Source organism: Centruroides sculpturatus, unplaced genomic scaffold, assembly GCF_000671375.1.
Source record: "Centruroides sculpturatus isolate CEXI.00-Female unplaced genomic scaffold, Cexi_2.0 scaffold83, whole genome shotgun sequence".
NCBI lineage: Eukaryota > Metazoa > Arthropoda > Arachnida > Scorpiones > Buthidae > Centruroides > Centruroides sculpturatus.
Window position 1 is genome coordinate 183,848 of NW_019384393.1, and position 23,485 is coordinate 207,332.

At 33.9% G+C, this 23,485-nt stretch overlaps 1 protein-coding gene across 1 annotated transcript in view; it reads right to left on the reverse strand.

The window, feature by feature from the left end:
• Positions 1-23,485, reverse strand: part of LOC111618288 (zinc finger protein 423-like) — a 56,512-nt gene that overhangs the window by 25,219 nt on the left and 7,808 nt on the right. The window contains exon 4 of the mRNA XM_023359782.1: positions 11,924-12,055. Within this exon, the coding sequence (XP_023215550.1) occupies positions 11,924-12,055 (132 nt within the window). The remainder of the gene's footprint in view (positions 1-11,923; positions 12,056-23,485) is intronic.

The window sequence follows — 23,485 nt, forward strand, 5'->3', positions numbered from 1 at the left end:
TCAGATTTAATCTTCCAATTAAGAGAATTTGCAAAATGTGAAGAACGCGCAAATGAGTTCAAATTTCTTCGATAGGTGAAGAAGGGGGATGGAAAAAAAACTTACATAATGACCCTAATTTTACTCATTGTAATTCCCCTTCACAATTCCAAGAAATGACCTGCATACTGGAGTTAAGTTGACATTCATACAATATGTACTAGAACATGCATTTCTGATTTTTATCTTCGGTGCCCCCCTACTCTCGCGTCTTGCTACCTTTCTGTCAGTTTCGGAATAATAAGTGTTTCTTAACTGTTCGGATGATAAAAAGATCCGAACAATAATGCAGAAAAACTAAACTATTACAAATCATTTTCAGTTCAAACGCATCACACAGTTTTTATATTAATTTCTACATCTTATTGATCTAAATTAATAATTTTTTTTTCATTTATTTATAGAAAATATTAATAGAAAGCATAATAATCCTTATTATTATGCTTTTAATATACAGAATAATATAATATCAAGTTCATCTCTAGAATACATAGAATAGACAAGAGGTACTATACTTTTTTTTTAATATACGGTAGCAGCTCTCAGTAGCTATTCTATTTCCAGTAGTTATGATTTGTATCGTATTATACACAAAACATTTTTTCGTTGTACAAACGCCCAACGGTGTAAGAGGATACAGAATTGGCGAACTGCCGTCTTCCATACAGATTTACTCGTACGACTCTATATATTTCTTGAGTACTCATCGTAAAGTCGTGGGTGTGGTCTCGATTCGATTCAACATCGAGAACACACCACTGCACGTCTAGAATACAACGAGAATTAATATGCCGATAAATTTAAGTGCCCTCGACTCTACTAGATGGAATCTGAACCGAGTTAACAATGGAGAGTGACATGTATATAAACTTGCCAGCTACTCCCGCTTTAACGATAAGTCGATTTTTCTTCTCCACCAGCGATTCGTACTACATTTCTTTTTACTAGTGTTAAATTTATGTTTTTTAAACTCGGAGCATGATTTTTTTTTCTGCTGTTTGGTCGTGATAACCCAGATTATTGTACAAATCAAAGTCAGGTTTTTGTGCACGATATAATCACCTGTGCGATAAAATGTTTTGGTAATTGGACAAATTTCTTACGTGAACTTGTTATTAGACTGGTATTTTATCGCTTGCTTAATCATATTGACCAAAGTTTAGCAATCGTATCAAATGAGAAAAAAAAAGTGCATGGATGCCAGTCAGCGAAGGAGTTGATGGCATATCAATGTTTAAAGTATAGCACAAAAAAAAGTAACATAGAAGCAGCGTGTTGTGACTTCACACGTGCAAATTTGGGGTCGAAGATTCTATGAAATCAAAATAGTTCCGCCAGAAGAAATCAAAAGAGGAAGAGAGAAAAACCTTTAGGTAGCTACACTAATAATATATTTCCAAGCAATTACAAATGACACCGTAATAGTTTCCTGTGTACGTCCGATCATTAATGTGTTAGGATAAAGCAGAAAAAGATTGCTACCTAATATAGAGACAACACGCGATGAACGCGTCTTCCTATCTGATACAGCAAAGGAGATACACCCCGAAGGCAAAAGTAGATTATTTTTATCCATCTTATCTCTAGTGAGATAATAATCTATAAAATCTAAACTTTATATCCAAAGGATCCTTTCTTAGTCATGTTCAGAATACGTGCATATGCAAGACTCAAAAAAAAGAACAAAGCAGGCGCATAAATTTACCCTTTACACAGCTTTAAAGACATTAAATAAATCATGTAATAATTTATTTTTCTGTCCGAAACGATTCAAGTTGTGTAATCAATGTACAAATGTAGAAATTCGTAGGTTAAAAACAAATTTTATGCTTTGAATCAAGTCGTTACTGCTAATCACTGATTATAACTCACGAATGCTTTACAGAATAAAAAGATGCCCTCTTCGGAGGTGGTCCCAAGAAGATATTGAGATCCGAAGGTGATGAAATCCAGTGATAGTAGAGTTTTACCGATGCGTCTAGCAACGTTAAGGTGATTAATGTAACTGCATAAATATGAAAGAGCCGTACTGCTAAGCTATAATTAGTCAATGCTAATGGCCCAATTAAAATTACTTATTAAAAATACAGAAATACGAGCGGAATTAAGAGAAGAAAGTATTCAGCTTGAACGTCTAAATTATTTTCGGATGAAACTATGCTAATTATAGACAATGCCAACCTATTAATAAGATTATCAATAGAGTATATCGAAGAATGGTATAATAGAAATTATAAAAAACAATTAGTAAAGTTATTCGGAGACCAGTTATAAGAAGACCGAGAGTGCGCTTGTGGATATAACCAGAAGTGCAAACACGAAGCACAAACAATAACCGATTAGCTGAAGGTAATAGACCTGCTCTGTATGCCTGATGTCATTTCGATTGTTCTGTCAAACGATAATTGGAGGGTACGTGACTATTCCCCCCTGTTTCTGCTCGCAGCGGGATAGGTTACATGTTCCGTACAGCTTAGTGTGTTTAGGAAATTATAGATGAGAATAGAACAAAATACACATTGTGTTGATATTCAGCATGCGAAATTTTTCTTTATAGATAGGTTCAAAAAACATTTGGCTGCTTTGTTCCTTCCTTCCATCATCTGATAAAAATCTCAAGTTTTGCGCCTGGTTCTTGCGAATTGCGGTATTAATCCGTGCTGCAGGGGTTGTAAATAAATACTGGGTCTCTCTTAATTCTTTGGACGAATTCATAATAATAAAGTTGGTGGACGATTATCTATTTTTAATCGGAATTGCGAATTAAGTGTGTGTTTGTCGTCATCCACTCGGCCTGAATGCACCTATTCGAAAATGAGTGTGGCATGCGTATTCGTAACAATAGAAAACCAACCCATCTGGTATTTTTATTACCTACTAAAAATTTTAACCACATTTCTCCTCTCTTCCGTTGTACATTCGGTTTCATAGCTGGACAGACGGTTGGGCATAAAACGCCCAAAATGTCCTGAAAATAAATATCACCGGAGATCTCCCTTCGTACATAAAAACGTAAATATGAGACGGTCAATAAAATGGAATCCTTGCTTTCTTTTTCGATAGCAAATAACGTTGTTTTATTCTATTCCATTCTAGAATCGTATCTATCGTTATCTTGGCGAGTAAATTGGATTTCATAATTCCTTTCTTCGTCCTTCTTTCCTACAGACGGACCCCACTCAAACCTTCCGGGCTAAAATATTATAGACGTACATAAATAAGACAATATATCTTTCGCTACTGCATTTCTTCACGACTTTTGAATAGGAATGTGGCTTTGGTCATAATGGAAACTCCTATAAGCGACTCACTCGCTGTTTATCAGATAGAAAAATAAAAGTTAACTCTATTCCACCCATATTAATAATCGAACATTCTGCAAATTTCATTTTTTACTAAAGGCCGATCGAGCAAAAGAATCCACTTAACTTTTCAAATAGTAAAAATGTGACTTATTGAAATAAATAATTGCTTAGGTATTTTAAGGGGGAAGAGACGAGTGAATGAATCAAAATTGTAACTACTGTAATTATGATTTTTATGAATTTTGACAGGCATTAGAAAGTAGCCTAAGGCTGGTTGTCTGCCCGTGCAAACCTAATAAGTGCTTTTTATTATTTTCGTCTTAGTAAAATAAATTTTAACTAGAAAATAGTTGAATTTATATATTTATTGTCAAACTATTTTTCTCATTTAGAAGTTCTTAAAAGTTGGACGAAATTGAATCATTAACTTCTTTTAATGTTTTTAGCGATGCGTATTACTCCGTTGTCGACTTTCAAAGTTGCAGTATAACGACGAGGAACAATCACGAGAAAATAAAGGAAAATTTCCCCGGTGACTAAAACCTGCACAAAGCATTCCGTCGTAACAAATGGATGCAAACATTAGCAGTCGTTTGTATATTAAAACATAACTGTGAGAACGTCCTGAGGCCAATACAGTTGCTAAATTTAATCTCACTCAGGCATATTAACAAGCATCCCCGGTGATCAGAGAGTTGCTGAAACTATTACCATTAAAACAACTCCCACGATAGTTAGACTTTTAAAAAGGGCTTTAGTTGGATCTAAGCAGTGACAATAGGTTCGACAGGGGACCAACCCAGACAGACGATTCAATTATCCTTAGTGGCATCACAACCTGCATTGGGGTGGCAGAGAGGCCAATCCATAGATACCGTACTCTTCTCATTAAGTTTTCCATTCTTGCAGAGTCCCTTGAGCTCCATCTTCCCAGCACTTGGTGTCTTGTTAGTGAGGACCGGACATTAGCGGGGCAAGGGTTCGAGACCTGCTGCTACAATTATGACGGCAATAAGACCTGGTCCCCAGTGGCAACCGTGAAGATATAATGTTGTGGGGATCGTGCAGTCCGGTATCATCCCCTTACTACTCGGGGGAATTGTGCTTCTCTTACTACCACGGGGCATTGTGGTGATCGTTTATGCGGTCATATCACATCGCTCTTAGCATCTAGAAAATCCAGAAATAACCCAATCACTCACTCACCGTTTTCTGATTTAAATGATAAACTAACAAACAGGGGGTAATTGATATTTTTAGAAAAGTAATTGTTAAACCCAAGAAATCTCTTATCCCTTCTTTCAGCCATTCGTAAATTTAACAAATATTGCTTAATTTAATGTATTTTCTTTAACGTTTAAAGCAAAATTTATGTAATTTTATTAAGAATAAAAAACTTATCCTTTAATTTAAATTATTCAAAAGAGAATCAGATCTATTGAAAATGAATTCGGAAAACAAACGATATTAGGGAAACGTTATCCTTGGGAGCATTCGGAAGCAAACAATTGGAACTCGGACACGACAAACAAGAATTTTTTCTTCTTCTATTATTTTTTCTGTCTTACCAAATTGCTTAGGGAATTAAGATCGGATCAAAGTAAACGTCCGAATGAGCATCACGTAAAACGGTCATCCCAGATCAACTAATTGTTTTTGAAAAGATAATCGCACGCATTAATAACTGATGTAGACCATCTTTTTTCATCGAAAGCTTAATATTTTATAAGATGTTTTTATCTATGAGATCTGTATCCTACTACTAAAATTTCCTGATTGATGTCCGTCGTTTTAGCTCTAAAATTAGTCTTCTTGATATATAAATTTTCTCTGACGTTCCGATATTATCTTGTTTACCTCTCTCGTATCAAAGAAAACAGCGGAAACTATTCTAATTATACGAAAAAATAATATCAAGAAAAATGCGATAGCTGTTAAAGCATTTACTTATCACTTGTTTTTATTTAAGGAGATATTGCGAAAACAAAAAATATATATATCAATATCTGAAAACGGTTACGATTCGACAGAAAAACGAAGCTAAAAGTACCGTGTCAGCTGGTTGTCGATAATATCAACAACGGCTGCAGTCTACTTATCAGTGCATTTATCAGTCAGCCATCATTGGTAGAGCAGCAGCCAGTTTTCTGTCAATAAAGTATGTGACAGCAAAGCGGGATGATGGTGCAGCAGCGGCTCTGGTGACGTCAGCTTAACGTTGACACCTCTAATTAGACCCCTGGTGTTGGATTTGTGTAATTACTCCCGTGCACAGATTATGAGCAATCCATCAAATCGCACTTTGTTAAATACAAAGCGGGTTTACAGCTAGAACTTTTTGGGTGAGAGATTTCAGAATCTGAGAGCTAATATTAGCCACGTTCTTTTTTGATCCCTTCTGGAATTACTCTGCACAAGCACCGTATAATTAAAGCTCTAACGCATCAACCTTTCCTACACACAGGAATGTTATTTTAATTATTTTAAACTAGCTTCTTTATATATATATATATATAATAAAAAATACGGCTGAAAATGCTATTTAAAATATTTATTTATTATTGATCAATATTTTTTAACTATAGAAGTTACAGATTGGTTTTTGTAGTCCCAGTCGAATCGAGTTGATGAGGTGGAAGACCGTTGGGATTGCATTAAGAATCTTAAAGGATGTTTTCTTTACAAGCGAATATGGATGAATAATTGAATAGAATAAAATCAAAATATAAAACTATCCTTGCACATTTGATCAAGATGTTGAGTTTTTTTTTTATTTTTTTATTTTCTCTTTGCCAAAAGTAATAATATTATTATATTTTGTTTTCCAGTTTTTGCCATTTAACAGTTTAGATGTTATATTTTTAAAAAGATTTAAATTATTTTTGAATATTTTATAATTTAAATAAAAAACGAAACAATTATCTAATAGAATTATGTAATTACATAAATCTGGAAGAAAAATGATTCGATAATTAGATACTAAATTAGATGATTTTCTCATCTTGAGCAGGAATAATTTGAAATAGGAATTTTTAATAATATTTAAATTAAGTTTCGATCCCGAATATCCATAGACACCGGGAGTAATTCAGATATTCACCGTCAGAAGAGAGGATAAACTTCCACGACGATGTCCTATCCGCTTTCAATTACTGAGTAAAATATTTGATCCTCCTCCCCCTCAGCTATATCCTTCTCATTAACGAAACGAAGGAATGTTGGGTGTGGTTAACTATTGGACGAAGGGTGGAAGCCATGTTGGGGGAGGGACTAGACGTTCTTACCGAAGTACAATCAAGTACTTTTACATCAAGTTCAGATCGTAAACATCAGCATCAAAATACTCGAGTTTATTTCCAACGGGACAATTCGAGTTTCAACAGATGTAAGAATTTTTAAGGAGACGAGAACACTTTTGGAAATTTGCCCCTGCCCATGTCGAAAAGAGGGGATTGATTTCATTGCAGTAATGAATCAGTTTTCAGCAGAATACACAATGGAGGATAGGGAGAGAATAGAGAAAGATTTCATTCCGATCTGTTACCTAGTAACCACCACCACCCAGTCGGGGTTAGTGAATAGGAGGAGTCTATACAGAAGGACTTAATTTTGTGTCACGTAGGGCACCCCTGCAGAGACCGGCACCGTCCGTTCCCGGTTTTCTCTCATCCATCAGATGCGGGCGGAACAGGACTGGACACGGTAGGGTGTCTCGGATTGTGACGTCATGTAGGGTCGGCTACGTGATGGTCAACATCTTTTGTCAACAAGAAATTGCTGTTTTCTTTGAAAGACCTTTTTGGGAATTCCCCCGACGACGGTTACCGTTCAACTGACGAATATGCATTACGCTTGCTAAAGGTTTGTAGACAGTTGCTAAAGGATTATGAGCAATTTAACTACACAGAAATATACTCGACGAATGTGTATTAATGCTTAAATAACTAGAAAAACTATAAAACTATCATCCTTGTTAACAACTGATTTAAATGCGGTTAATTAAGAAACTTTAAAAAGTAATCCTAATTTTAAAATTTAATCGAATAATAAAACCCGAAAATCTTGTTTGACGAACAAAAATAATTTAATTACGAGTCGATCCGAAATAAAACTTTCCACGATCTTTAAGATTCTTAATGTAATGCGAAATAAAATTGAAATCATTTTAAATGGAATTATCTTTTAGTGCAAACTTTTTTGATAATCATGTAAATAAACTATTTTACGATGAAAATGTCTGAAGATGCAGCCCACGTCTAGTTAACATTACTAGAGAAATGCTTTATATTCATATAAACTTACACTACTAATGGTGCTCGACTTTGTTTTATCGACATTAAATTTTTTAAATATTTAGTGGGATATAAACAATTTAAAATATTTACTTTTTACATTTATAAAATTCTCTGAAAGAATTTTAAATTTCAGTAAAAATTAAAAAGAGAGTAAATGCTTAGAAACTTTAACCTGTTCAGTTATTATTGCGGGATGTAAAATTGAGGCTATTAGTCGTGTAAATAATAGAATGATTCTTATGTTGCTGGCTTCAACTATTTATAGGAAGAAAATAGTTTCTCGTATTTTGGATTCATTTTGATTTCTCCATTTCCCAATGCGATCAAGGAAGAAACTGCAATCTTCATTCTATCCCATTCGGCAGATTAACCCTTTTAAGTTTTGGCAAAAGGAAGACAAACTGTAATGAATGCACGACTAGGGAATAGAATGAATCCAACTCCTTGGCGTAATTACAGAAGGAGATAGGCTCCACCTGCTGTTAACATTAAGTCGGTTCCCAAGTGGTCGGGTGCAGTTTTCCACCGGGGACCAAAACTCTTATTTCTTAAAGAAAAACTGTTATTAAACAGAGCTGCCTCCAGGGAACCGTGGCTGTAGTAGTTCCCTTTATTAGAATCCGGTTGAGCACGCATTTAGCCTCCCCCTCAGAAAACGTGCTGCTACTGTACCCACTCCCAAGTTGGTACTCCCTGCGTCCCCCAAAGCTGAACGAAGAGAGGAAAAAGGAGAGAAAAGAGCTCTCGCTATTAAGGTCTGCAGTCTGATAGGCGTCCCCGTTTTCTGAGCTCCGGGTTCAATTCCCTTGTTGGACATCTTAATTTGCTTCTCAAAACTTCGGCAGTGCCGAACTGGGACCTGGAGACCTACTGCACCGCTCGATGCACACACGAAGAGGCTTAGTTGACTGTGCTCCCTCGACGAAGTAAAGGAAAAGCGTTTTCAGCATCTACACGTACATTGGTGCGTGGCTGAAAATGATAGAATTATTTTATTTTAAGAGAGTACAGATGCATGCAAAAGTGTTTTTTTTTTCCTCAGAAGCAATGGGAACGTCTTCCTGTCTTCAGTAATCCTCTCCATCAAACCCCAACTCGCGTACACGTCACTAGGTTGTGAAAAGTCCCTCTTCGGTTGGCAAAGGGTTACACCCCTCTCCGTCCCGCGAGAATCGAACCAGAGACAAAACATTTGATATATGAAAAATAGAATTTTTAATGAAAGTCGAAATATTTTTGGAAGATAAACTATTCAATAACAAACTACTAATCGGCCAATACTTTTATAATTCGGAGAATTTATTTATTAAGCATCTCTAGATAATGAATGTGTGGGTGTCCTCGGATGTGAGAGGATGGGTCGCCATAGAAACAGCCACCATCTTATCCCGGAGGCATGCAAATTACCTAAATGACAATTGCTTGGCTGTCAGTGAAATGGAAGAAGAGCCAACGGCACTTCCATAGACCAAAGCTTTGAAGAGTGAGCGGACCGATAATGAGGTGAAGTCCGGTCTTCGTAGTAGTAAATTACTTCTTCAGACTGTAAAAGGAGGACGGTAGGGGAAAATGGGGAGGAAATGAGAAATTGTTGTATTACGGGTTGCGTAAAGATGCTAGTCATCTACGAGCCAACCCACCTGTCTCCAAAGCCTTCCAGTGTATTGTGGGAGAAAAATCACTCCTCTGTCGATTACAGCCGCTCTTGATGAAATACTTTCTCGTTTTACCACTTTCTCCAAGTTTGGTTTTATTTTTCGATTGAACTTCTCGAATATGATAAAATTAAAACAGTTACGTCGAATTTGGAGAAGATAAAATTGATAAAAGATGCATTAAAAATCCATTTGTTTTTTTTGGCATGTCTAATTTAAAAAGAAAAAAATTCCTACATGGCCATAATTTTTCTGCAGTGATTTGTTAAATTTATTTATTTATTTCACTAACAATCTACGTATTTAATAAAGTATAATTTATATTTATTAAGCTCTTCTCGAGGCAAGAAATTTTCTTTTTAGATGCAAATTTAATTTGTAAAATTTATATTAAAAATTCTGTTTTTACCAATAAAATTTAGTTATAAATTACATTTATTAACACCAGAGACATTGTTATGTTATTTTTACAAGATCAAATGCAGAGATTATTGAACAATTTTGGAAGATAAATACGTGAAAGAATCCCAACTGTAATTACTGCTACAGTATCGTGAAGCGAGGAAAAGGTGGGAAAAAAACACAACCAATTTGTCTTTGCTGTCTCGATACTCCAGCCCAGTTATTAGCAAACATCCACATGGACATCTTGATTGACAAGGTTGTCCAAATAGCTGAGAAAATTTAGTCAGTAGATAAAAGAGGAAGAATAACAGGGACAAACAAACCGCAACATCATCATCAATCAACTATAGACGGAGGATACTGGTGACACGTCGATACAAATTTCAGATTTCCAGTAAACTTCTGGCGATAAGACGAGGAAAAATTCAGAAAGATAATGATAAATAACTAAAGATTATTCGAATTAATTGTAATTCTACTCGAAGAACAAGTAGAACTGACAAAAATGACACACGACAAATAACGGTTAATGTATTACTCGTTATTTCAACTCGGTTGGTTCGGACTAATTTGTCAAATTTGAACTATGAGCAAAACGGGGGCGAAATTGCAGAAGGGGATAGAAAAAGCCTGTTATAATCGAGTCGACCGGTAATTGAAAGTAGAGTATGCACCTATCAGTCATCTTTGAACTCGATGAATGATACAAGAGCGTTATAGCGTCGTTTGTGGTGTAAAGTTGGCTACGATGGATATTTATTGCCACTGCACCTAATGAACCAACCGTTGCTGCACAATAGGAAGAGAATTTCACAGCTTTCTGTCTGCATCCGGTTTCTATAGGAAGAGTCTCCGGAGGGATTTGGATGTGATTAGTCAGGGGAATCCAATACACAGCGGTGCGCCTTTCTTCCAGCACATTCGTTCCCAATTGGTCGGAACTTAGATTTTAGTGTTCATCTGTGAAGTGTTCGTGCCTTTTCTACTGTTGATGAACTGTTAAAATGCGAATAAATTTAACAGTTTAAAGTAATGAAAGTAATGCATGCGGGATTTTGATTTAGTGCGAAACAACTCTCTAAGCGATCGCCAGCAAATTAAGATAATAATGTGTTTAGTTTCCTTTCGGTAATAGGAAAGGATATGGTGATGATTAAGTTTGAACCAAAAAATTTCCCCTTTTTTCTCCTCCAGCTTGCACAATTAGAGGAGAAAATTTTTTTATTCGACACAGGCGGTTACTAACAGGACCATTTTTTTGTTTCCACCAGCGTGCTTTTATAATTCCAGACACGAAACTATTTTTCTCTATTAAATTTTGTCCTAATTAAAATGCACGTTTTACCCTCGATTCCTGCATCGTTTTAGAACATTTTGCAAATTCTTACATCGTTATACAACTCATTATACAGAATTTATCTTTAAGCAGTTTAGGGTTTAGACTATTAATCTATGTAAAAGACACTAAGGCCTTTTATGAGCTGCTTTTTTTCTTCTCTACGTAACTAGATTGTTTCATAAACACTGTCTGAGATTGATCTCACTAACAGAATTTCGCATTATCATCCCACACCAGCTTTAACGAACGATTTTAATTCTGCTCTTTAATTTACTTAGCTTACACATAGAATTGTGAAGAGTATATTTTTAAAAAATTTATAATTAAGACGATTAAACAGCGTAACACGTTTAGGTTTTAAGCGTGTGCAAGTTTTTAAGATGTGCTTTAAACACTTTACATGTAAGAAAAAGTGCGCTTACAGTATATTGAACTCTTAAGCTTAGCAAACAATTCATTTAAACACAAATTTTTTTAATCAGATTAATTTATTGGATTAGTTTAATCTACGAATTCATCAGGAAAGACATATAAGTTCCTTTTTTAATTGTAATAGCAGCGTGATAAGATCAAAATAATGTTGTTTATAAATGTATAAATTTAAAGAGAATGTTAAATAATAGACGAAATAATTTTGACAATTTTAATGTTGGCAACGATAAAAAGGTGTTGCGCCTGTCAAGTAGAGGAAAGAGCTGGTAGAAATTTCCTCCAGTAAAAATTCACCTTAAGTATATGCAGTTTGTTTTCTCCTCGGAGACCAGAGAATCGACGCATGCCCTTCCACATCAATCGATTCATTGTTAGCAGCCTGTTCAGATGCGGCCGAGAGGATATTGAATATAAAACATCAGAACAAATAAAAACTTAAAAGCAAGCACTTACCAGCTGAACACTCGAAATTGCGATGATCCAAAAAGGCTTGAAGATTATCCAGACGAGAACCGCAAGTTTCGCAGCGATAAGAATCACGTGATTCGGGCCCGTCTTTATCCACACTACCAATATTTTCTTTATCTGAAAAAGATACTCTGGTCAGACTCGACATCTAGCAAAATACGTTTAGCAACTTATCCCAGGACCATTTATCATTACAGATTACACCCAGAACATTGATTCTAAGGTTCTATAATCTAATTATTAAACTGTACGGCATGACGTCATTTCGTCCACGTGATCAGCCCGGGACGTGCAAGGTCTGCAAATGAACACGTCAAGTAATACACGAGAGGAGTTGCGGTTTTGCCAAACTTCGCACGGACAAACGCTTATATCCAGCCGATTGGGATGGTAACGTTATTATTATCTCGTTCACAACACCTATCATTAGCAAAAATTTTACGAAATTTTCATGTCACACTTTATACTGTTGCTAATTTTCTTCCCATGGGGGTAGGGTTGAAGGGATAAGGGGTGGAAAAAAGGATGGGATGACTTCTTTGTTATTCCTTCGCTGACAGCCTGATGGATTAAGATACTTCTGTCAATCAACGTAAAACTAATAAGTGAAATTATCTAAACTTATGATCAGTTGCGGTTTAACTAAGGCCAGGTGTTAGCCACTTATTTGCTAAGCTGAATAAACGAAAGTTAATAAGCGACCTCAGATTGTTCAAAATGAACGCTTTCATTAATTCTTAAGCCTACGACAAAAACTTTGCTCGGTGTTTAAAATTCTGTGCACAAATGAATGACAAAGGATCGATAGATCTTCCTATTTAATCAGATATATTTACGCTAAAAATTACAGTTGTTGTTTTTGAATTAGTCTAACGAGTGAATCGAGCTTGTTTTTTTCGCCTTATAACGGGTTGATAATATTTTTGATAATTGCATCATCTTTATGTTTTTCTAAACGCTCCTCACGAGACGTCGTCTATTAAAACGGATATATATTTTAGTTTATCATTATAAAGAAAAAAATTGATCTTCAAACCTCTGATCATTGCTGAGATGATATATACAGATTATATAAATCGCCGACAACTTTCTCGTGCAGCTGATCTTCCTAAAGTGCTGCCTCATAGCCAATTTACTCACGCAATGTCAACATGTGCTACAAACTAGCATGCCCAGTTTACGAAATAATTGCATGGAAGTATATTCACGCATCACGAAATGTTTGCAAGAATACCAGAACGAATTAGATTATATCGAAAGTATTTTGATGGTTCTATAATGTTTGGCGATGAAAGATGCTTTTGATATTCTGAACATTTTTGCAAAATAACGGGTTTGAAAACAAGGCGAGAAGAAATCTTTTGCCAAGCCGATTAATTGATCTCTAGCTGGTTCATTGCTTATTACTTCTATTAGTTAATGATACGCTTGAGTTACGCGCTACCGACGAAAAGAATTCATACAAAAAACTTTAATGGTATCTGTTAGAAGTGTAATTCATACTCGAAATTATTCAGCAATTAATAACACTCGGTAGTATTGAGATTAAGGAAAAAGAGCTTACAAATTTCTCATGATTCGCAAGGTGTTATTAAAAGAAGTTTCATTGTGACATGCGAGGGAACAATTTATAAGAAAAACTGATATTGGACGCCTATAATTTTCTTCCACCTCGGTTGGGTATATGGTCCAATGAGGAGGAAAAAAGCTTTTCAGACCGACAATTATATTCAAAGGAGTCGAAATAAAAACACCGCTATGTGTGACAATTATAGATTCGATGAGGAACATCTCCTTTCGCGGTACCCAAAAACCAGTCTTTAGCCAAAGGGTTCGTCCCATGCACCATTTGAAATGTAAACAGGACAAACAGTGAGCATGGAATTAATAATACCTAATTTGTTCGACTGTCTTGAGTCGAGAGAAGAAAATATTCTTTTACCACGCAATTATTAAAATCACGACGACGTCGGTCTTAAGTTTTTCATTTCACTTTTCCTGTCGTCTAATCAACAAGATCGGTAATTAGGTTTCTCTACCCGATGTAGCTTGTTAAATGACATTTAGTTAACAACTTTTCTTATTGGCAAGGTGTGGTTATGATTTTTTTCCTTGGACAAAGTTTTTAAATAAGTCACGCCGAGCGGCATAGATTAGAATGCGAGCGATCCGTGCAACGAAAGCAAGAGACCATCCACATAGTAATTAAAGATTGAATTTATAGATTTACCGAGATATTTATTTGCCTCGGGAGTTTAAAAACTGCCAAAACGATGACCACAATTCTCAAATCGTATTATGCTTTTAAGCTATAGCGATCTGTAACTTATACACATTTCGAAGGTGCTATTTTTAAACGCCAAAAATAATGGATAGAAACTTAGGGGAAAGATAAATTTAAAATTGAGCGTGAATTATTAAAAGGACATCATCAATCAGAGTAGAAATATCATCTTTTAGATGGAGCCCAATCTCGACTATCCTCACAGAAAGTAAGGGGAAAAAGTTATACTAACCAGTTGAGTTGACAGAAGTCGATTGGACGGTAGAGTCTAGATGCACTGAAATACCTGAGTACAACAGAGTTACGAAAAACAATTGCCCCGGGCAACTATCGACCTATTTCTTCTCAAAATGTCAATAGAAAGTCATAAGGAGTAAATGCACTAACAATTTAAACATAAACCAATTATTATGAAGTTTATTAAAATAAATAATTAAATTTCACTAATAAAGAGCGGAGTTTTTTGCAATTTTTTAATGTAACTAAATTGCAATCTTCTTTTAAAGAAAACAGATTTATTATTAGGTTTTTTTCTTCTTCTTCGAGTTTTAATAGAGTGAAAGGTGAATGACGACATCTGTTAAATAATTTCAATTAACTCATTATGAATGGGGATAAATTTTCTTGATGATTTACTATTCGAATAGTTCCTTTTGCCAGAAATTAGCGGAACAGAATAATAAATAGGTAGGCTACTGTAATAATAAAGCGCATTGAAAAATAAAGCGAGCGCAGTCAATTTCATTACGTCAAGAGCTTTGGAGAGATAGATGGAGGTAATCCTGTCAAAATTTTTCTAGCCTATTGTCTTTAACGACATGTCCACCTCACGGGTCAAACTTAAATGAAGCGATGGAGGTCGTTGACTCAGCACAGGTTAATTCGTTCCCTGTGAGTACGTGTCGTGGCAGAGCAACAGGTGTGCAGGCCAGGGGGCAAGGGGAGGAGACAACATCAACCCCTTTGCCACTAGCTCCACAGAATGACTAATTTGTTGACGTTTGACGTTCGTCTTTCGTAATGGACTTCTATAGACTGTGGCAAATCTTTGGCAATTAAAGCGTTGACCACAGCATCTCGATCGCACTTAAATCTATTGATATCTAGAGAATGAGATGTCAAATTAGCGAATATTTGACAGATTGAGATTATTACTTAAGAGGAGAAGGCGGTCGGGTTCGATAATAATAAATGAAAGGTGAAAAGATGATCGAAATACAATCAATACTGCGCTATTTTTTTAATATATATTTTTTTAAGACTCAACGGAAGCTAATGTCTATGCATCATCATATAACTATGCCTCAATTACTGTGGGAAATGGGTGTTGTCGATAGTCTTGTTATCGGCTAGACAGTTTAAAAACGCATTATCTCTCAGTATACAATAAGATCCAATCTACTTTAACGTTCGGACCACCACGGATACCAAAAGGAAAATGAATTTGTCATTTGATATTCCAATACGAAACAACAGGAATATTAACATTTTCTTTTTTTTTAATCTCTGATAATGAATGGGTTTGCAGCCTTTAATTAAACGTCTTATCGTATTATTCCTTTCTCTTTTTTTTTAAAAAAAATAAGAATCCTAAACTAATTAAATAGCAAATTATTGACTTTGAGAAGCGGGATGAAATATTCATTAATACAAAGGTGATTGATTCCAAATTGGTGAGTAATCAAATGGCCCATGAATTAGAATAGATTATCAGAAGCGGTTAATAGAGATAAACTGATCTACACTATCCAAAAAATGAAATATATTTTTGCCTGGAGCTAAGAATTGGCTATTACATGGCAAAAGATTATAAAAAGATGAACTGCTATGCAGGAAATGGGTGATAAAATAGGGATCCAAAGGCTGAATAATTACCAAAAAAAGGTACCCTTTTCTAATCGGTTATACTTTTCATAACGACGACGTGAATGGCTTTCAAACGAGAAGTTCCCGGGGCGAACGTTCAAATTAATAATTCCTTCCAAATTAGAATTAATTAAAAATAAATAGGAAAACATAATAAACAATTTACTCATTACTAGACAATTGTCTATGTTCAATTCAAATCAATCTACTCATATTTTTCTTTTTCCTTTTTCGTTAAGAGTAATAAAATACATTCATTATACTCTTAAAAAGCAATTTCGAGACTAATAAACAGTTAAAAAGTAAAACTAAGGAGAGATATTGTTATTATTTATTATATTTTTTCATGTAAATTTTTAAAATCTATATAATTAAGTACGTTATTAAATAAGAATTATACACATTATGTCATACAATGTATTTATATTAGCCTATGTAATATATATATTTATACGCAAAAATAGTGTATTACATAATTTGAAAATCATCTGGGAGTTTTTCAATTAATTCTGCAATTTAATTACGGTAAAAAATTATGGTAAAGTCAGTCTATCAAACAAAAGCTGACATCGTATACTAAAAAAAACGGTAAAATTTCGCTAACAATTAACCGAAAAAGACTGAACAACAACTTCGTAAACATTATCAATCAATCATCCCAAAGTGAACAGAAAGTAACCGAGTTACTTTGTGGCGTAATTTTTTATTCATTACTATTTTCTAATTATAATGCAAGCGAATACAATTCCATCATCTCTAAAATATTTATTTCAAAATTATATAATTTGCATTTGGTTTTATTTTAAAAATAACATTTTTTTTATTTTTATTTTTTAAGCTCATCCGAATAAAAAAAAATTATATATATATATGTTAAGGAGAATTGAAGTTTCCTTTTACTTTCATCACTTAAAAAACCGTTTGCCAGTCACATCCTATAGTCCATGACATTGCCTGATACAAGTCGGTCATGAAAAGACATTTTCAAACTCTCATACAAAGAAAAACTAGCTGAGCAACACCCGAGCATGGGAGCAGCTAATATCTCTACGTGGTGCCCATCAGAGGTTAGATCTGATATCAGTCGGACTCTGTGACATGGAATCGGCCATTGTGTTAGCATTATACGCTAGAGATACGTGATACTATGCATTATTCTACAGGTAGCACTTCTCACAATCGCCATTTCCAGACTTATCCAATGGAACAAGATGCTTGACCGGTCTAACGTTTACTGCCTCTCACCTGGAGAATATAAAGACGCTGGTAATGGGTTGTTGTTAAACATTTACATTTCGACCATAATTAATCAGGAGCTTATATAAATTAGAGAAAATCTTTAATCAATTTGGCTTAAGTTTATTTTTTTATTTAAAAAGTTCTCTTAACTATTGGGTTCCGAACATCAATTTATTGTGATAGAACATCTTGGAATAAAACCGTAATTAATCCCCTACGAACAGAAGAAAACATTGTTTTCTCCCTCAAGGGTAAACTAGTCTATTTTTAATTATGGTTCTGTAAAAGCCTACTATTCAAGGCTTTCTACACAATTGGAAGGTAAAAACTGAAGATAACATCGTATATACGAAAAAAAAACTTGGTTCTTGATGTGGACAGCAACCTGTAGATTCAGATCAATGTTGAACAGCCCACTTGGTAACACTATTCGAGTTTATTATTATTTTAAAGATTAGATCATCATCAAATAATACACAAGTTAAATTTCAGTTAAGTTTTTAAACTAATAATTAGTTTCTGTACGTAATTGGTCTTTATCCAATCAAGACGGTAATGAATCAGGATTAATTCCCCAAAAATTGCTAATTGAAATCTTAAAAAAAACTGTTTAGATAAACGAACAGATAACTTTTTTTTTTTGTAATATAACATATATTTTTTATTGCAATTTTATATCCAAAATCAGTTTGATTGAATATCTTACTTCAAAGTTGATACGTATTGAGACTTTTTCTCCACTTTTTAGGCAACTCTACAAAACAAAATTGCTCTAAATTACCTTCGTTAAATTTTTATTTGATTGGTGGCGTGCTTAGAATAAAACCTTCAAGATTAAAAAACTTCCGAAGTAAGAGAATAACCCTAGAGGTAGTTTTTAAATGAAGCATTCTGGTTTTATTTTTAACAGGATTTGGAAATTTCTACTCCCGAAAAAAAATCTTTATATAGAATATTTTTAATTAATTAATTACATTAGATACATCTTATTATATCGAGAACTGCAGTAAAATATTAATTGAATTGTAAATTATTATTCATTGGCAAGAAAAATAAGAATTGATTAAGAAGAGAGAAACAATGCATTTGCATTCTAAGGTCAAAATGTTTTTAGTGCAGCGATCCGCAACATGTAGGTTTATTACAAGAGTTTGCACTGTTCCCGATTACTTTGATTTGAAAGAATCTAGAATTTATTTAATATTTCTACATTTCAAACGGAGAAATACAATAGAATTTAAGGAAGAAAAAAGTTTTATACAGATCAAGCTATTAATTAAGATTTTGTCGCTTCTATTTTTCGTTATTGGTAATTACAAATAAAAACTTGTTTGAATAAGATATCATACAATTAATTATGTGACTGTTAAATTAAAATAAAATTTAATTTCCAAACTACAGACAGTTCTATTTATTGGAAAGACTGGGAGGGTTATTTATAAATAATGTTTGAATTGATTCTCTGTTGCCAACTTAAAAGCTACGATATGTTTTTGAAGTTTAAAGAATCCGGTTATAATTTATAGAAGAGTAGAGCACATTAGTATCCCGGAGAGAGGCTTGTGCTTGAAAACTTGTTTTGTCAACGGTTTTCTTTCCTAAACACCTGAACATTGGTTACGGTTGAGGTTGAACGGTAAGAAATATATGAATGGTTTCGTGACATCCCCGCAACATCCCTTGTCTTGTTTGGCCAGGAAGCGAAAGATATACAATCAGTCGGTCATCCTCCTGTCACGGTTTTCGCATCTGGCACGTCAGGTCGAGCTGCTGTGATTTAGAGAGGGTCTTCGAAGCCCTTAGAGATCTGTGCTGGCATCATTTAACGTTATTGAAGTATTTTTATAGAAGGTTAACGACGTTCTCTTTCCATTGATTTAAATCTGCGATGAATAATAGCTTATCTTTTCTTTGATGATAATTTGTTATGGGAGAAGGGGGTACTCTTCTGGGATAAATGAGCTACTCGTGATCTAAAAGATTATTAAAAACACTAAAAACGTTCAAATTTTTTAAAAATTCATTTAAGTAAGAATTCTAATTATTAGTTTGTATAATAATGAAAGTTAGCAGAACGAGAAATGGAAAAATTATTATAAAGTTATTTTATAAATCGTATTGTACAGTTTGACAAATTAGTCACATCTTAATTAATTTTTGATCTAATAAACAGCTTTCGGATCATTAAATGTGAAATTTAATAATTGATTTGTACAGTAAGTGGTAAGCATTATTTGAAATTTAAAATATTAATTTTAAAATTTAATTTGATCGAAATGTTATAAATTCAAGTGTTTTAATTAAATATTCATTTACTATTAATGATGGAAGAGAAACGTGATTCCAGTAGCCTGTCGTAAGTATAAATATAATCGTGTTCTTTCAAAGCTATTCTTACTATCTATATTAGCACGCAATACAATAGCAAGTAACAATTAACCGTAACATCATCTACAATTAAGTACACAACAATCGAATCTTTTCGTTGACAAACAATGAGATCCCGAAGGTTGCAAGTTCACATCACCTATTGGTACATCATTGTTCGGTGCTATTGTTACACAGTCGACAGGGTTACGAGCTCAGGCGATAGTTTTTCTCTACCCTCTCCTCCGGGGGACGTGACTGGAGGTTACGGTCGTGTTAAATTGTTTCAACAGCTCACGTTTTCCCAGGACTGAACGACACACAGATGTTAAACATCTAACCTGCGGGCTTGGACACAAGTATCGACACGCTATGAGAGAGAGGCACACCCTTTGATCATCTCTATCACTATTGCCAAATAGAGAAAGAGCGCAAGGCAAATGACCTATTGTTGACAAGGCAAAGAGGGGGAAGCAAACGTGACGTGTACTTTCCCCTTACTGTTCACACGTTCCCAAGTCCAATTATAGGCACCTGTGGAAGTGTTTGCCTCTGGTCGGATGGTATGCCTGGAGACACTCCAGTAGCCAAACAGCTTTCGAAAGACAAAAGTAATAAAGTTGAATCGTCAAAGAATTCATTCGTGTGTTCGGCTCTATCTTACAATACCCAAGTCATGCAATCTAAAGATCTCTCTTAGCTACGACTCTTCACTATGACCTAATTGCATTAAGTAAAATAATCGTGACTTTAGTAGAATTAAAGTTCATCTATTCAGTACATTTGTAAGAATTCTTGAAATTTTTTTTCGTACAATAAAAAAACGACTATTGTTTGAAGTTTCACATCACCAGTTACGCGTGCAAGACTTAGTCCTTCTCAACTCGTAATTTCTAAGATGTAGCCTTAGGATGTTAAAAGGGGGACCCTGCAAGAGCTACCTTTAGAATACGAATGAAAATTTTTTTAAAACCCATTCTGCTTTTTTCATATATTTGAATTTTGTTTCTACGCCCTTTATTCTCCTAACGACACTAACATAGCTGGGGGATACATTTCTTTCGACGAAGTAATCTTCGATGACTGGAGACTTTCTGCATCATCAATCCTCTAAAACTAAAGTTCAGAACGATTTAATTAAGATTAGCCTGGCTGGTCACATAAGGTGTGATCTAACCATCCCAAAAGACTTTCGATGCCGAAGATATCATCTTAGTTAAAATTCAATATAAAATATTGCGCAGCAATTTGTTAATAATAGCATTCAAGTATTATTTGGAAGTTCAGAATGAAATCGTCGGAGCCTAATGGTTTAAAGGTGTGTTTAATAGTAGCCTATTAAGCCCTACGGTAAAATTAAATGTTACAATAATAGTGATAGAGTTATCTGTATAGGGCTTCGGCATAGCTACAAAAGGAGGAGTGCGATCCTCGGGGGCCACCACCACTCTTACAATACAGATTGAACAATTTTCCTTCATACATTATAAAAATGATATATAGATCATCATATACGAAAAAAACTGCTTTATTACCTTAAACCTATTAAGCCATCATAAAAATGAGTTTTTGCCTCTTCATTGTCCAGGAAGTTGCTAATTAAGTTTATATCGAATTTAATACAGTTACGAATGATCGTACGATAACAATTACATTATTTGAAATTCGTAATTAATGTTTATTATTGCCGAAATTACAAATCTATCGAAAACTGTGTTACAACGTTTTCAAATTATTTTATTTAATTAGCCTTCTTGTTAAGAATTTAATATATATTTAGTTTAGCGATAAATATGGAAGAAATGGAAAAAAATTCAGTTTGGAGTTTTTCTTCTTTTTATGAAAAAAGCCATCAGTTAAGAGGAGGAATTTAATCACTCGTAAGCTGGGATTCCCCTCGTGCTAAATAGAAATATGTCAAAACGTCCATAAGTAAGTTTAAATGATAAATTTAATATAAACAACTTTAATTTCGTCCATATTTTATTCTGGAAAGTTATATAACGTTCACACGCATATATGAGGAAGATCTTGTTCATTTTTCAATGGAAGCTATTAAGAATCTCAGACAAATCATTCCGTTGGTTAATTAATTTTAACTGGAGACTTATTATCATCTAACAAACATGTCATATCATAATTTGCTTTATTGAGGTGCCGAATTGATGTATGAAGATGAGACGATCCAGGAAATCTCTTTCAAATTTATCCGCTCCCGTATACTGAGGGGACATATCAATCATATCAATCTTTAATTACTAGTGATTAAGTATGTATAATTAATGCAATACAACATTATACTGCTATTGTCATAAACCAGTTCTTTGTTACTATTCATCTATAATCCAAATCAATCGACTTCTTAGTTTGGGGACCTTTTCAAAGTGCTTCTGGGCCTTTAATTACATTGAATCGCGACCATTAAAACCACAATCATGGCGCACTTTGTGTCACTTTTATTAAATTATCAACAGATCTTCAGTGTTCGAAGTAATTTGGGATGCCCCTTCCAATTCACTCTTTTTTTCCCCTTTAAATCCTACATCTGGTCCATTTAGGCGTTGCCTCGGGTTCAGTATTCGATCTGTTGGTTTATTCATGAGTATTTTCCCCGTCAAAGACGTAACCTGGGGATAAAAATGAATGCTACAAGAATGCTAAGAGGAGTGGGTGAAGTTTATCTGTGGGATAATTCCAATAGCTAACAATAATAGTGCTTACAGCCATTGTAGTTTTGAGGCCATGGAATAAACGTTCGCTGTAGTAACCAATTAATGATTTAACGGCACTACTTTATAAGACGATTTATAAATATCTTAACTAGAAATTTATTTATTATTCTATAAATATTGTATACATTTAAATATATTTTAATAAAGGACTGTGTAATAAAATCATGTAGATTAAATTCTATGTAAATTTATATTTTTAAGATTATAAATTAAGTAATTAAAGGACTTAAAGACAAGTCCAGTCCTAAGAATTTACTTTTTTTTTTTTTTTAGGAAATTAGGCTACTTAGAAAAAATTAAGTAGGTCTATTTAAAATGCATGGGTTGATTTTCTGATGATAAATTTTTCAAAAGTATTTAAGTGGTCTAATTATTTAGTACACTATTTCGACTACCAAAGACCATTTTGTGTCTTTAGGTTTCAAATTGATCTCTTGACCATTAATCGGGACAAGCGTATCTAAATTCATCATTATGCCAAGAATTAATTTAAACGTAATAAATCCATTTCAAACTTGGATCTTTCTTTAACTTTTAAATTTATATTAAAAACATAAAGCATAGAATTAGTATATATATATATATATGTATATACATTTTTTATTTGCCACAGATGTCAAGTAATATATCCTAATTATAACTTTAGCCTTTAGGTCTAAAGAATTGTGCTCGAACCTATAATTAGTCTGCAACCTTTTTTCCCAAGTCGACATGGATAAATGGCCAAGTAAAATTAATTTGAAGTAAAGTATTATATAATTATTCGTGTTTTATTTATGAAAAAATATAACGCGAAAAAATTTTTCCAACGCATTAAAAAACAGCAATTTTTTTTCATTTTAAAAAGGGGAATATCATCTTATGTATATAAAGAATTCTCTGTTTATTCAATAAACTCGAAAATTTAACAACAACGAAGCAATTTACCAAGCATCTATGCGTTATTACGTGGAACGTCAGTTTGTCTGCTTTATTCAATTAAAGTTAACAGCTGTAAGAAATCAAATATTAACTAAATTAGCATTTTAAAAAGTATAATAATTTTTAATGACTTGTATA